General features: G+C 41.1%; 1 protein-coding gene and 1 long non-coding RNA gene across 2 annotated transcripts; both read right to left on the bottom strand.

The window, feature by feature from the left end:
- Nucleotides 1–670: 670 nt before the first annotated feature.
- Nucleotides 671–2054, bottom strand: LOC114568496 (gastrula zinc finger protein XlCGF57.1-like). The gene has a single exon (XM_028598109.1). It carries the CDS (start codon nt 1937–1939, stop codon nt 671–673), a length of 1269 nt encoding a protein of 422 aa, XP_028453910.1. The 5' UTR covers nt 1940–2054.
- Nucleotides 2055–2364: 310 nt separating this feature from the next.
- Nucleotides 2365–9825, bottom strand: LOC114567686 (uncharacterized). Its single transcript, XR_003694222.1, has 3 exons — nt 9696–9825; nt 4763–4909; nt 2365–2448 (listed from the first exon to the last, which is right to left on the bottom strand). It is a non-coding gene; the product is annotated as an uncharacterized LOC114567686 (long non-coding RNA).
- Nucleotides 9826–14997: the final 5172 nt, after the last annotated feature.

The following is a 14997-nucleotide window of genomic DNA, read 5'->3' as shown; positions in this document are numbered from 1 at the left end:
TACAGCTAGGGAAGACCCCACCTATCTACAGCTAGAGGAGACCTCACCTATCTACAGCTAGAGGAAACCCCACCTATCTACAGCTAGAGGAGACCCCCCCTATCTACAGCTAGAGGAGACCCCACCTATCTACAGCTAGGGGAAGACCCCACCTATCTACAGCTAGAGGAAACCCCACCTATCTACAGCTAGAGGAGACCCCACCTATCTACAGCTAGAGGAGACCCCACCTATCTACAGCTAGAGGAAACCCCACCTATCTACAGCTAGAGGAGACCCCCCCTATCTACAGCTAGAGGAGACCCCACCTATCTACAGCTAGGGAAGACCCCACCTATCTACAGCTAGAGGAAACCCCACCTATCTACAGCTAGAGGAGACCCCACCTATCTACAGCTAGAGGAGACCCCACCTATCTACAGCTAGAGGAGACCCCACCTATATACAGCTAGAGGAGACCCCACCTATCTACAGCTAGAGGAAACCCCACCTATCTACAGCTAGTTTTGGACAAAACAAGACATTTGAGGACGTCATATTTAGCTTTGGGAAACACTGATTAACATTTTTCATAATTTTCTGACATTTTAGAGACCAAACAAATAATGCATTAATCCAGAAAATACTCCACAGATTAAATCGACAATGAAAATAATTGTTAGTTGCAGCCCTAAAACAAACCTGAGCCGCTGAATGGATTCTCTCCTGTGTGGATTCTCACGCGTCTTTTCACACACCAAATCTTGCCAAATATTTCCCCATACTCAGAGAGGCTGAATGATTTCTTGTGAGTATTACATGCACCAGGTTCCAGAGAGTTAAAACCTTGAGGACATTCTCTGGTCTCCTTCCAAGAATCACTAACAACACTATCTCCTGTATCTGGTTGTAAAAGTGGATGTGGATGTTCTGGTCCTCCAGAATCCTCTCCATCAGCTTCTGTTTCCATGTGTTGAGTTTCTCTGCTGGCTGGAGGATCAGCCTCTCTGTTCTCCTCAGTTTGACTCTGATGAAGCTGTGACGCCTTACGACCAACACATTTATGTTTTTTGAGCTGCCGAGGACAAGTGAATCTTTGGTCACAAACACTGCAGCTGTACTGCTTCTCCCCTGTGTGAGTTCTTGTGTGTCTTTTCAGTTGTCCACTTTCAGTGAAAGCTTTACCACACACTGAGCAGCTGAAAGGCTTATCCCCTGTGTGGATTCTCATGTGTGTCTGTAAATGTCCACTCCGTGCAAAAGACTTCTTACAGACCGAGCAGCTGAAAGGTTTCTCTCCTGTATGAGTTATCATGTGTCTCGTCAGGCTTCCCTTGGTTCCGAATCTTTTCTTACAATCAGAGCAACTAAATTGTTTCTCATCTGCACTACATCTTGACTGATTTTTTGAAGAGTTTAAACCTGACTGAGGCTCTGCCTCGCTGTTCTCCTCACTCTGACCCTGATGAAGCTGTGAGGACCGTTGACATTTGTGTGTTTTGAATGGCGAATGCCAGGCAAATGTTTTGTGACATACACTGCAGCTAAAAGGCTTCTCTCCTGTGTGGATTCTCATGTGTGTCTGTAAATTTCCACTCCGTGTAAAAGATTTCTTACAGATGGAGCAGCTGAAAGCTTTTTCTCCTATGTGATTTATCATGTGATTCTTCAGACTTCCCTTGGTTCCAAATATTTTACCACACTCCGAGCAGCTAAAGGTTTTCTCATCAGCATTACATCTTGAACCATTCACACTGCAGTTAAATTGGTTCTCTCCCGTATGAGTTCTCATGTGTGTCTTCAGTTGTCCATTTTCAGTGAACGCTTTACCACACTCAGAGCAGCTGAAAGGCTTCTCTCCTGTGTGGATTCTCATGTGTTTTTTTAAACTTCCACTCTGTGTAAAACCTTTCTTACAGACTGAGCAGCTGAAAAGTTTCTCTCCTGTATGAGTTATCATGTGTCTATTCAGACTTCCCTTGTGGTCAAATCTCCTCCCACACTCTGAGCAGCTGAATGTTTTCTTACATCTTGAATCATTTTTCAGAGAGTTTAAAGCTGACTGAGGTTCTCTGGTCTCCTTCCAATCAGCACTGTCATCAGTCTCAGGATCAGAAGAGTCTCCAGTCTGGTCTTCAGTCTCTGGGTGTAAAAGTGGATGTGAGTTCCTGGCTGGTTCTGGTCCTCCACAGTCCTCTCCATCAGCTTCTGTTTCCATGTGTTGAGTTTGTCTCTGATGAAGCTGTGAGGACTGAGCTTCCTCTTTATCATCTTCACTCTTCACAGGGACAGGAGTGAATGGGAACTTGGTGATATCAGCCTCCTCCAGCCCTTGAAGCTGCTCTCCCTCCTGACTGATACACAGTTCCTCCTGTTCCTCTTTAATGTGTGGGGGGGGCTCTGGCTCCTGCTGGTCCACACTGGAGCTACACTCCTGCTGCTCCTCTTCACCAACTATCTGTTCTATGTCTGAAATACCGAAATACAATTATTATTTATCTAATTTTTTTTATTTAATATTTATTTATTATTGTATATTTTGAACTTTTGAACAAAAACAAGTTCCTTCCTGAGACTATTTAGCAGAGCCACATTTGCTGCCTTCGGAGCTTAGCGCAGCCCAAGATGATTGTAATTGGTTTAAAGAAATGCAAACAAGCAAGAGCGTATTTTTCTCCCAGGGCTTGACATTAACTTTTTGAGGCACTTGTCCTTTGGAAAAGTACATTTACATTTCACTTGTCCATGCACAAAAATCAATTGCACGGGTAAAGATTTGTCATTTTATAATTTTGTTTTATGTGTTTTGTTAATGCAGAATTCGAACAAAGCGTTGAAAGCATCCAAACTTTATCAACATTAATAAAGTTCAGTTGAAACAGTAGAAACAAACATTTCCCAACAATAGATATCCCCTTCAACAAGAAAAAAAGGATCTCCAGACTCCATGATACAAAGTAATACGTTGTACGCCGGTGTGCAGTGTATCACCAGAGGTAGTGTTGACAATTATCTAAAATAATTTAGCAGACATAACAATGGATTTTGCCACTAAATGTTGGTGTTTTTTTTTTTTCTTCCTACAATTTCACTTTCTACCCGGCAGAGGCTGATTTACCAAGGGATCCTTTAAAGGGTGTAGCTCCCTTACAGTTGATTATTACCTGATATTTAATCTGGCAAGTCGCAGAGCTGAGGTTTTAAAATAACTGACGAACAAACGAGCAGCGGAGTAGTAACGCTACAAGGCAGAGAGCCAGCCACTAAATAATTCAAATTAACTTCATGCTTCATTGTAAATTTCTCTTCCACTTGCCCTACAAAAAAATCCACTTGTCCTGGAAAAGCGGACAAGCCTTTACGGTCGAGCCCTGTCTCCTATCCCAGAATGCATCTGTGGTATAAACTACAGAAGTTACTCGACTGGCAATGGAAGACTATCTTGAACAGAACCTGTAGGAGCCAAATATGTTGGTTTGAGTATCCAGACGTTGGGTGACGCTGTGCTATTACCTGGGGACAAGGTTATAAAAGGTAGAATCCAAACTGTTGTCGGCAGGCAACAAGTTTTTGAAGAATTTGGCCATTTTCATGCTCCCCGATAAAACAAATTAAAGGCACCGTTTTCCGCCTGGAGAGTCTTGAATGCTACATGGCAATGTTAACATCAGTGCAGCGTGTCAGCTAGGTCACGCTAGGTCATCATTCTCGACAGCTAACAGTATTAGACTGAGCTTGTTTCATGTAACCTGCTTTGGAGCAGGTTAGGTGTGCAGCATAGGTCAGCAAGGTGATGTACGCAGGTAACAACCCCCCCCAAAATAAAAGGCAAACCTGAATTTTTATCACTAACCCAAAATCCTGCATCACAGTATCAGGCCTCAGGTGTCCCAAAATAAAAACAAAAATGTCAGGTTATAAACACTATTTCGAATACAAAAAGATGCATTAATTGCTAAAGCTACACTTAGTAAGCAAAATAAAAGTTATGACTTCTGGAAGGAGGTTAGAGCCATGAACAGTTGTAAAATGTCTTTACCTTTTAAATATTTAGGATATTTAGTTAAATATTTGAGTCAGTGGCTCAGATGTAATCTGCCAGATGTGGCAGCAACATTATAATGACTTGTTTAATTGTATTGGGAGGAACAGGTTGGAGCATCTAAAATAACCCAATGCCGCCCTCTTCTGGCCAACATAGAACACTCCCTTACATACTTTTCAAAAAGATACCTTTTGTACCTTCTTTTAAACTGCATTATACTTATACGTTGTGTGACTGAAGGGTAATACCGTCTTCTTGTGGCGTTTTTACAGAAAAAGCAACATCAGAAGAAGAAGAAGATCATTGGCTGCCCTCTCCCCTCACCTGTATGATCTTAACAGCCCTCGCTGCCTCAAAAAAAAGAAAAACCCAGAGCAAACTACAAGATCCATCTCAACCGGGACACTCTCCATTCGATGCTGCAGACGTTTCAGGACAGTTAAATCACAGACAAAAAGACTCAAGAGTTTTTATCCAAAAAGGTTTTTAGGATGATAATGCAGTGTATGTCTTGTGTGTCTGTGTTTTTGTGTCTTCACCTTCTTTTTATTAAATCCTATCTCTTTTATAAATTCTATAGTGACTTTTAGAGGCTCTATTAGAGGCTATTTATTTATTCACCTATTTTAGCGCTGTTGCTGATGTTTTGCACTGAAAGTACAGCATCCAATTTCATTGTACATTGGCAATAAAGACTATTCTATTCAACAAAATATCTAAAAGCGATCATCATCTTACCTCGATGGTTGAAACAGTGCGAGGACGCGTGGTCACTGGGGCTCGGGTCCATGTTAAAGGGTTTCTCGGGACTTTTCTCCACCAAACTCTCTTTGAACGTAAAATCAAACGTCTGTCTGGCACCGTCCTCCTCGAGTTCTCTCCGGCCTGCACTGGAGAAAAATATATATATATATATGCAACTCACAACGAGGTGAAGAAAGGTGAATAAATGGAGCCTGTCCATCTCTCTGAGACTCTTCACACCAAATACAAATCTTTTGGATTTCACCGTGTAGGTTTTGTTTTTTCTGAAGCTGTGGCATCAGCATTTTCGGTGGTTTTCAGACGCTGACAAGCATTTGGAGACAACAAAAAAATAAATCTTGTTTATACACGTCTGACACATACATCACATGATCATTCTTGTAGTGTGTGATGTATGTTCTTCATGTTATGTCTGTCGGTGTCTGATGTATGGACTATTTGTTTGTATCATATGTCTGATGTCCTGTCATGAAGTGCCTCGCGACTGTGCTGCAAACCCAACTGCCCCACGGGGACAATAAAGTTATCTACTACTACTACTACTACTACTACTACTACTACTACTCACACTGGGCATGTGCGTGGCGGTGTAAACAGGAAGCAGATTGTCTGATGTTACTCTGCAGTTGATAATCATGGATGTAGAAGTTGAAAATACAGAAATATTTCTCTTTCAAAATTACTTTTGGAGAAAGACCAACAACGGTGAAAAGTGAGAGCAGGGATTTATTATCTTGGAGCGAGGACGAGGTGGAACTGTTACTGAAAGGTCTAGAAGCCTATCTTACGGATAAGACTGATGGACGCGTGTCCTCGTTTCCAAATGTCTCCGTTTTCAGACTATAACACAACCCCAGAACGGGGGCAACAGTGATTCCAAATGTTAAAGTTAAAGATCCTGGAGGTAACCGGCTCCATCTAGCCTACTGCTCCCAATAAGTGACAAAATAACATCAACATTTTCCTATTAACATGTTGTGATTTGTATAGTTACAGCGTGTACAAATAACAAGGTCACATGACACACAGCCGTCTTCTAATTGTATACATACTGGGAACTATATTCTCAGAAGGCGAAGCACTGCTACTTCTGCTACTTGGGCGGAGTGAATTGCATGCAGCACCTGAGAAGCACCGTTATTTGTTGCTACTTTGCCTTCTGAGAATTAGTTCCCAGTATGTACAGTATATGGTTAGAAGATGGCTGTGTGTATTGGCTTATCTAACTCGGGGATACGGTGAATAAGCTAAAGTCACAATAAGTCAGCGTGTTCCTTTAATCACACGCCTACTGATTGCTGAAACTCTGTTATGGCGAGCCGTTTTAACATTTAATGCAACAACACTCCTAACGGTCATTACAGTTCAGATATCAGAAAATAGTAGGGCTGCCACCTCTTAGTCGATTAGTCGACTAATCGGTCGTTTTGGTCTTAGTCGACTAAGATTTCTTTAGTCGATTAGTCATTTTTTATGCTTATTCATGCTTAATTACACATTTCCCAGAAACTTATGAGCACATTTATGGTAAACACAAGATTTAAAGTGGTTCTTTTGCAGGATTAATTGTGGAGAAACTCAGTTTTACAGATGGTTAATTAACTACATTTACAGTGGGGGAAATAAGTATTTGACCCCTTGCTGATTTTGCAGGTTTGCCCACTTACAAAGAATGCAAAAATCTACAATTTTAATCATATGTACATTCTAACAGTGAAAGACAGAATCCCAAAGAAAATTCCAGAAAATCACATCATATGAATTTATTAAAATTGATAACCCTCTGATGAGGAAAAACAAGTATTTGACCCCCTGGACAAACAGCAAGTATTCTGGCTCCTACAAGCCAGTTAGTCTTTCTTTAAGACACAGCCCCAATCCAAACCAATTATCTACATCAAATACACCTGCCTCACCTTGTTACCTGTATAAAAGACACCTGTCAACACCCAAACAACCAGCATCCGACATCACCACCATGGGCAAGACCAAAGAGCTTTCTACGGACATCAGGGACAAGATTGTTGATCTGCACAAGGCTGGGATGGGCTACAAGAGAATCGGAAAGCAACTTGAGAGAAAAGATCAACTGTCGGTGCAGTTATCAGGAAATGGAAGAAGCACCACACCACCGCCAACCTCCCTCGGTCTGGGCCTCCACACAAGATCTTGCCTCGTGGGGTGTCCCTGATCATGCGAACGGTGAGGAATCATCCCAAAACCACAAGGGGGAACTGATGAATCAACTGAAGGCAGCTGGGACCACAGCTACAAAAAAAAACGGTTGGTAACACACTACGCCGTCATGGATTGAAATCCTGCAGCGCACGCAAGGTCCCCCTGCTCAAGAAGAAACATGTACAGGCCCGCATGAAGTTCGCCATTCACCACCTGGACGACTCAGAAGAGGCCTGGAAGAAGGTGATGTGGTCAGATGAGACCAAAATAGAACTTTTTGGCCTCAACTCAACTCGTCGTGTTTGGAGGGCAAAGAACACCGAGTACAACCCAAAGAACACCATCCCCACCGTCAAGCATGGTGGTGGCAACACCATGCTTTGGGGGTGCTTTTCAGCCAAGGGGACGGGACAACTCCATCGTATTGAGGGGAGGATGGACGGGGCCATGTATCGTGGAATTCTGGACCGACATCTCCTTCCCTCAGTGAGAGAGCTGAAGATGGGTCGAGGATGGGTGTTTCAGCACGACAACGACCCTAAGCACACCGCCAAAGCAACAAAAAGAGGCTGAAGAAGAAGCACATCAAGGTTCTGGAGTGGCCTAGCCAGTCTCCAGACCTGAATCCGATTGAAAATCTTTGGAGGGAGCTTAAAATACGAGTTGCCAGGCGACAACCTCGGAACCTGAATGATTTGGAGGCTGTCTGCAGGGAGGTGGGCCAACATCCCTGCGAAAAATGTGCACAAACCTTGTCACCAACTATAAAAACCGTTTGACATCTGTGCTGGCCAATAATGGCTTTTCTACAAAATATTAACATGCTGTTTGTCCAGGGGGTCAAATACTTGTTTTTCCTCATCAGATGGTTATCAATTTTAATAAATTCATATGATGTGATTTTCTGGAATTTTCTTTGGGATTCTGTCTTTCACTGTTAGAATGTACATATGATTAAAATTGTAGATTTTTGCATTCTTTGTAAGTGGGCAAACCTGCAAAATCAGCAAGGGGTCAAATACTTATTTCCCCCACTGTATATTGTGCTTTTCTAGTCTTAACCACCTCTCAAAGCTCACAGCTCTGTCAATTAAATCAACTAATCGATTAGTCGACAAAATCCTGTAAGTGTTAGTCGACTAAGAAGTTCTTTAGTTAAGGACTGCCCTAGAAAATATATTCTCACTGGTCAGAATAGTAATAAAATATATCCACATACTAATCCAAATTCTAGATATCTTCTATTTGAACCAGGCAAAATGTATTTTACCTATTCATAACATTGTTGACTGATTGTAGAAATAATGTCATTGTGGATATCTGACATGTTCATGTTGAATCACAGATGTCTACAATAAATACTGTATCCAGTGAACCAATACACTGGCCCACTGTTTACCATATGCACAAGCCCTCCCTCCTTCCCCCAGCCTGGACTGAGGTCTAACTTAATACTTGAACAATGGCTGTAACCTCTAATACTGACTGTTGATTTGTGTCTATCCTACGGTCTACTTTATTCCCTTATAATGTCCATATTTAATGCTGTCTGTTTTAAAACTTAATCCATGCACTGCTATAGTTTTTATATTACTATGTCTACATTATTCTCTTATATTGTCCATATTTAATGCTGGTCTCTAGACTTTATCCTTGCACTATTGGACTTATTTGCACTACCACCATGACACCCCCTCTCATAGAGCACCTTACCATGCAGACTGAGCCATAGGGTCAGTCCCTGCCCTGTCACTGCAGGCCTCTCATGCTTATACATCCCTTAGTACAGTCATTTTTTATTTAGTATCGTTTTCTTTTATTGTCCATATCATTCATGTGGATTTGTCATTTTATCATCCTGTTTATGATGTATTTTGTGTGTGAGGTCTATAAGCTACTGGGACCTTGAATTTCCCCTTGGGGATCAATAAAGTACCCATCCATCCATCCATCCATCCATCCATCCATCCATCTATCCATCCATCTATCCATCCATCTCAGTTTGCCGTCTGTGGCAGCTTGTGAAGCAGAAGTAATCAAATAAAATGAATGAGCAACAAAAGGTATAGCCTTACAAGTAAATCTACAAACCATTCAGCCATTATAAATAATAAAATTATCAACAAAAAAAAATAGTCTCCTATTTATATTCATATCTAGCATTTATGTTTGTGAATGAGTGAGGAAACGGTTTCTAACACAGCCAGGGTGTCTTGTTGTTTAGTCAACAGCGCCACCCTGTGGTTAAATCTGGTATGTGCATCAGTAAAGGCAGAGCCAGGGAAGTGTGTGTGTGTTCTCCTGTCTGTTTTTTTTACACACACTGACTAGCACATATTTTATCCTTCAAATTACACCAACTTGTGCAGCATTTGTGTTTCTCTGGAGCGACCCAGCAAACAGGCCCACACTGGGACTCTTCCACGGTAGAACTCCTAACGAGCCCGGCTCCGCTGTGTAGATTTGGGTTTATAGTAAACACATCGTCATTAACCACAGCCATTAGTCGAAGCTGAACGCGGGTATTCGCCTCGGACTCGGTGTGAAAAGGTTGAACCTTTAAAATCACCAACACTGGCGAATATTTAGCTTTTTAGTTTCGTTGTTGTTGTTGTTCTCGAGCCCGGTGTGAGCAGGCCTTTAGCAGGAGCTAGCTGCAGTTAACGGTCAGCTAACGGTAGCCTAGCACGGACACATTAGCAGCAATAAACAAACAAAACAAACCAACCTGCTCTGCGTAGCTTTTGGTCAGGTTTTAAGACCACATCCAGCCGTCTGGGATGTTTCTTTCTGCTTCGAAATCTTCTTTTTCTTCATCTTCTTCGTGTTGTTTTGGAGGTTTGCAGCATCACCTTCTGTCCAGGAGAATCCTCGCAGCAGTTCCTCTCGCCCTTCAAAATAAAAGCCCCTGAATATTATACGTCGCTAGAATAGAATACAATCTTTGTCATTGAGTACGTTTACATGCACACCAATATTCCACTATTATATTATTATTATTATTATTATTCTGAATATTTAAATATTGTTTGATACAGTTCATTTAAACAGCATACTTTACAGTAAAAACACTGCTTATTCTTTTATTTATTTATTGTTGATTATGCGTAACTGCTACATTTGTCATCGTAACGTCTAAACAATTGGAATTACACACATATTGCATATATAAATCAAAAGAATAAACAGTAAAAAATACAAATACAAGTTTATTAAATAAAATTATTAAAAAGGATTATGTATGAATTTAGGCAGGGTTAGGACTAGGGCTGCAGCTTTCAATTATTTTAGTAATCGAGTATTCTACCGATTATTCCATCGATTAATCGAGTAATCGGATAAGAAATACTTAGTAAACAGCAATAGTAAATATTTATTATTACTGTTTACAAAAAAAAAGGAAACCTGTTGTTTGTATATATACAAAAGACAGGTTTCCTTTTTTAGCAGCAAAAAAATGTATTGCCAAATTCCAAGACCCTTAAAAAAAATACATTACAATAGTACACTTTTGGTGGACCAAATGTTAATATTCTTAATATATGTTAAGGGTAATGGTGCGTTCTTTTTGTCTTGTAGCTCGAGTGTGACGGCAACCGAGCGTCTCTAGCCAATTTCAGCTGCACAAGCTCCAAAATAACTAATCAGGCGGAATAACTCCTAATAAGACTGTAGAGACATGTCTATAGGTAGTATACAGCACTATGTTTAACTCCTAATAAGACTGTAGAGACATGTCTATAGGTAGTAGTATACAGCACTATGTTTAACTCCTAATAAGACTGTAGAGACATGTCTATAGGTAGCAGTATACAGTTATGTTTAACTCCTAATAAGACTGTAGAGACATGTCTATAGGTAGCAGTATACAGCACTATGTTTAACTCCTAATAAGACTGTAGAGACATGTCTATAGGTAGCAGTATACAGCACTATGTTTAACTCCTAATAAGACTGTAGAGACATGTCTATAGGTAGTAGTATACAGCACTATGTTTAACTCCTAATAAGACTGTAGAGACATGCCTATAGGTAGCATGTTTATACAGAGTTATGTTTAACTCCTATGTTTAACTCCTAATAAGACTGTAGAGACATGTCTATAGGTAGCAGTATACAGCACTATGTTTAACTCCTAATAAGACTGTAGAGACATGTCTATAGGTAGCAGTATACAGCACTATGTTTAACTCCTAATAAGACTGTAGAGACATATCTATAGGTAGCAGTATACAGCACTATGTTTAACTCCTAATAAGACTGTAGAGACATGTCTATAGGTAGTAGTATACAGCACTATGTTTAACTCCTAATAAGACTGTAGAGACATGCCTATAGGTAGCAGTATACAGAGTTATGTTTAACTCCTAATAAGACTGTAGAGACATGCCTATAGGTAGCAGTATACAGCACTATGTTTAACTCCTAATAAGACTGTAGAGACATGTCTATAGGTAGCAGTATACAGCACTATGTTTAACTCCTAATAAGACTGTAGAGACATGTCTATAGGTAGTAGTATACAGCACTATGTTTAACTCCTAATAAGACTGTAGAGACATGTCTATAGGTAGCAGTATACAGCACTATGTTTAACTCCTAATAAGACTGTAGAGACATGTCTATAGGTAGTAGTATACAGCACTATGTTTAACTCCTAATAAGACTGTAGAGACATGCCTATAGGTAGCAGTATACAGAGTTATGTTTAACTCCTAATAAGACTGTAGAGACATGTCTATAGGTAGCAGTATACAGCACTATGTGTACCACTTCTTCATTTGGTAACGACGACAAAAGTGCTTAAAATTGTAGAAAACCACAATGTTTACTACGTGTGATGCACAACGTAGCCATCTTTGAAAGTGAACTCGGGGTCCTCTGAGTTCAGACGACTTGACGAGTCGTATATATACGACCTCGGGAGGGGGTTCTTTTTGCAACTTCCGGTTTGTAACTCTGGAAAACGACTAGTAAATCAACTTCGGTGGACAAAAAGAACGCACCATTACGACGGTACAAGCTTAAAGCAGGGGTATTCAACTACACAGTTCTGGGGGACACGCTTTCAGAAGCCTAAATGCATATTAAGTGGAAACGTGGAAAGTATTAACCTTGATTTAACAAAGCTTCGAGGCAAAGAATTTTGCTTAGAGGATTTTTTGTAATCGAATTATTCGAGTTATTCGAGGAATCGTCTCAGCCCTACTTCTAATACAGCGTTTTGGGGCGGTGTCAGTTGGACACATTCACGCCCACAGTTACCTCATGTTTGTTACATCTTTAAATGGACCTTAACTGGTGATATTTTTACTTCTAACAGTCCTCTCGTCTTCATTTTCTTAAGGTGTGGACACACAAGGCCGAAAATCGGTTGGACAGTCTGGCGAGGTCAGTGACTCGAGTCTGTTCGGTGTGTCCCGTGCCGTCGTCAGTCTGGGGGGGCTGTCGGCGTTCATTTTGGCCGACCTGACATGTTGAGTCGGAGACGGGGCAGTCGGGACTCACCCGGAAAATGGGGAGCAGAATGAGCGTGACTAGACTCTCAAAATCTGACGAAAATCTTTTAAACTGACCTTTGCTGAGCTGAAATGAAGACAGATTCAGCAACTGCATCACGGCCTATTTCTCGCTTTAAAATGTTTTCAGAAACACGTTTCGGTTAACTATTTTAGTAAAATATGAGATTGTATTCTGAACGAGCCGCCATAACAGTCTGGCTTTGAATTTCCGGAGAAAACAAACCCATGTGTCGCGTTCGTCCAATCAGCTGCCGGTTTTCATTTCTTGGGCAACAATACAGAGTAGCGCCGCCAGCTGATATGTAGACGTATTACGTTTTTCAAGTCGGTGTCGCCTCAAGTGTGTCCCGAGGCAGTTTTTTGGACCTCGGGGACTGATCATCTCGACTGGCTTTTTTGTCGACGGTTGGCCGTCGGCTTCATGTGTCAGCACCTTTAAGTACTCCTAGGTCCTTGTGACCCAGACAATAATTACTAACGTTCATGCTAGTCAACAGATGGTTTACTTCAAATGATTTCACTTTATTTCATCCTGGAGGGTACTCAGCATGTCCTGGTGTACCACACCGGTCATATCAAACCATTATATTTCTTTACTTGATTAGCTTTACCATGGCCTAATTAATGGCATAGTTAACACTACACATGTCAAAAGAACTTAATCATGTTGGGGTCACAGATCATATTACCTTGGAACATAGCAATGCACAAGTGAGTTTTTATAGTTTTATAGAGATCCTAATATGTCCATCTCAGCTTTGCTTCAAAGAGAAAACTCCTCCTCTCCCTGACAGGAAACACCATGCTAGGCTAACTTCCCGATGCTACCTCCATCACATCTCCCTTGTTTAAACTAAAGATAGATTCAACGTGCACTTCCTGTATCCCTGACACAGAGAGAAAAGTCTCCTGTCAGAGACTGCTGGGCCTAAATTGTGCTTAAACATGAGACATCAAATTAAAACATGAACCCAATGTGTATTGAATAAACTCCCATATTGATACATGATTAATAGTGAATCTTGCTAAACATAAGTTACTTAGAAAGAAGTGAATATATGTGTGGGCACTATAAAATATTGAGTGGTTAAATTTTTCTAATTTCTTGATTATATGAAAGACATTACAAAACAATATCTAATAAAATATTTAAAATAAGAGTGTACTTTTTCCTACCACACAATATCATGTCTTCTATCTAGATGTTGATACATAAAGATTTCTGTTTGATACTTGAGAGGTTTTGCTTGGACCCTTAAAGGCACAAATGTTATTCCACGTAATCAGTCTCAGGATCAGAAGAGTCTCCAGTCTGATCTTCAGTCTCTGGTTGTAAAAGTGGATGTGAGTTCCTGGCTGGTTCTGGTCCTCCACAGTCCTCTCCATCAGCTTCTGTTTCCATCGGACCAACACATTTATGGGTTTTGACATCAGAACTCTGGGCAAATCTTTTGTTACAAACACTGCAGCTGAATCTTTTCTCTCCTGTGTGGACTACCTTGTGTGACCGTAAACTTCCTCTCCTTAAAGAGGAGCTAAAAAGGTTTTTCTCCTGTGTGGAGTCTCATGTGTTTTTGTAAATTTCCACTCTGTGTAAAAGATTTCTTACAGACTGAGCAGCTGAAAGGCTTCTCTCCTGTGTGAGTTCTCATGTGTTTCTTCAGGTGTCCACTTTCGGTGAAAGTTTTATCACACTCAGAGCAGCAGAAAGGTTTTTCTCCTGTGTGAGTTCTCATGTGCATCTTTAAAGCTCCACTGTGTGTAAAAGATTTCTTACAGACCGGGCAGCTGAAAGGTTTTTCTCCCGAATGAGTCATCATGTGGGTCTTCAGGTGTCCACTTTCGGTGAAAGTTTTACCACACTCAGAGCAGCTGAAAGGTTTTTCTCCTGTGTGAGTTCTCATGTGTGACTGTAAATCTCCACTCTGTGTAAAAGATTTTGTACAGACTGAGCAGCTGAAAGGCTTTTCTCCTGTGTGGGTTCTCATGTGTGACCGTAAATGTTCACTCTGTGTAAAAGATTTATTACAAACTGAGCAGCTGAAAGGTTTTTCTCCTGTGTGAGTTTTAATGTGTCTCCTTAGATGTGACTTGCGGCCAAATCTCCTCCCACACTCGGAGCAGCTGAATCGTTTGTTACGTCTTGAATCATGTTTCAGAGAGTTTAAAGCTGACTGAGGTTCTCTGGTCTCCTTCCAATCAGCACTGTCATCAGTCTCAGGATCAGAAGAGTCTCCAGTCTGGTCTTCAGTCTCTGGTTGTAAAAGTGGATGTGAGTTCCTGGCTGGTTCTGGTCCTCCACAGTCCTCTCCATCAGCTTCTGTTTCCATGTGTTGAGTTTGTCTCTGATGAAGCTGTGAGGACTGAGCTTCCTCTTCATCATCTTCACTCTTCACAGGGACAGGAGTGAATGGGAACTTGGTGATATCAGCCTCCTCCAGCCCTTGAAGCTGCTCTCCCTCCTGACTGCTCCACAGGTCCTCCTGTTCCTCTTTAATGTGTGGGGGG

Source organism: Perca flavescens, chromosome 14, assembly GCF_004354835.1.
Source record: "Perca flavescens isolate YP-PL-M2 chromosome 14, PFLA_1.0, whole genome shotgun sequence".
NCBI lineage: Eukaryota > Metazoa > Chordata > Actinopteri > Perciformes > Percidae > Perca > Perca flavescens.
Note: the sequence above shows the minus strand (reverse complement) of the source record. Positions and strands in the feature narration are given on the sequence as shown.

What these genes read in the sequence shown, in the direction of transcription:
- LOC114568496 (XM_028598109.1), bottom strand. Translation starts at nt 1,939, where the DNA reads ATGATAACTCATACAGGAGAGAAACTTTTCAGCTGCTCAGTCTGTAAG.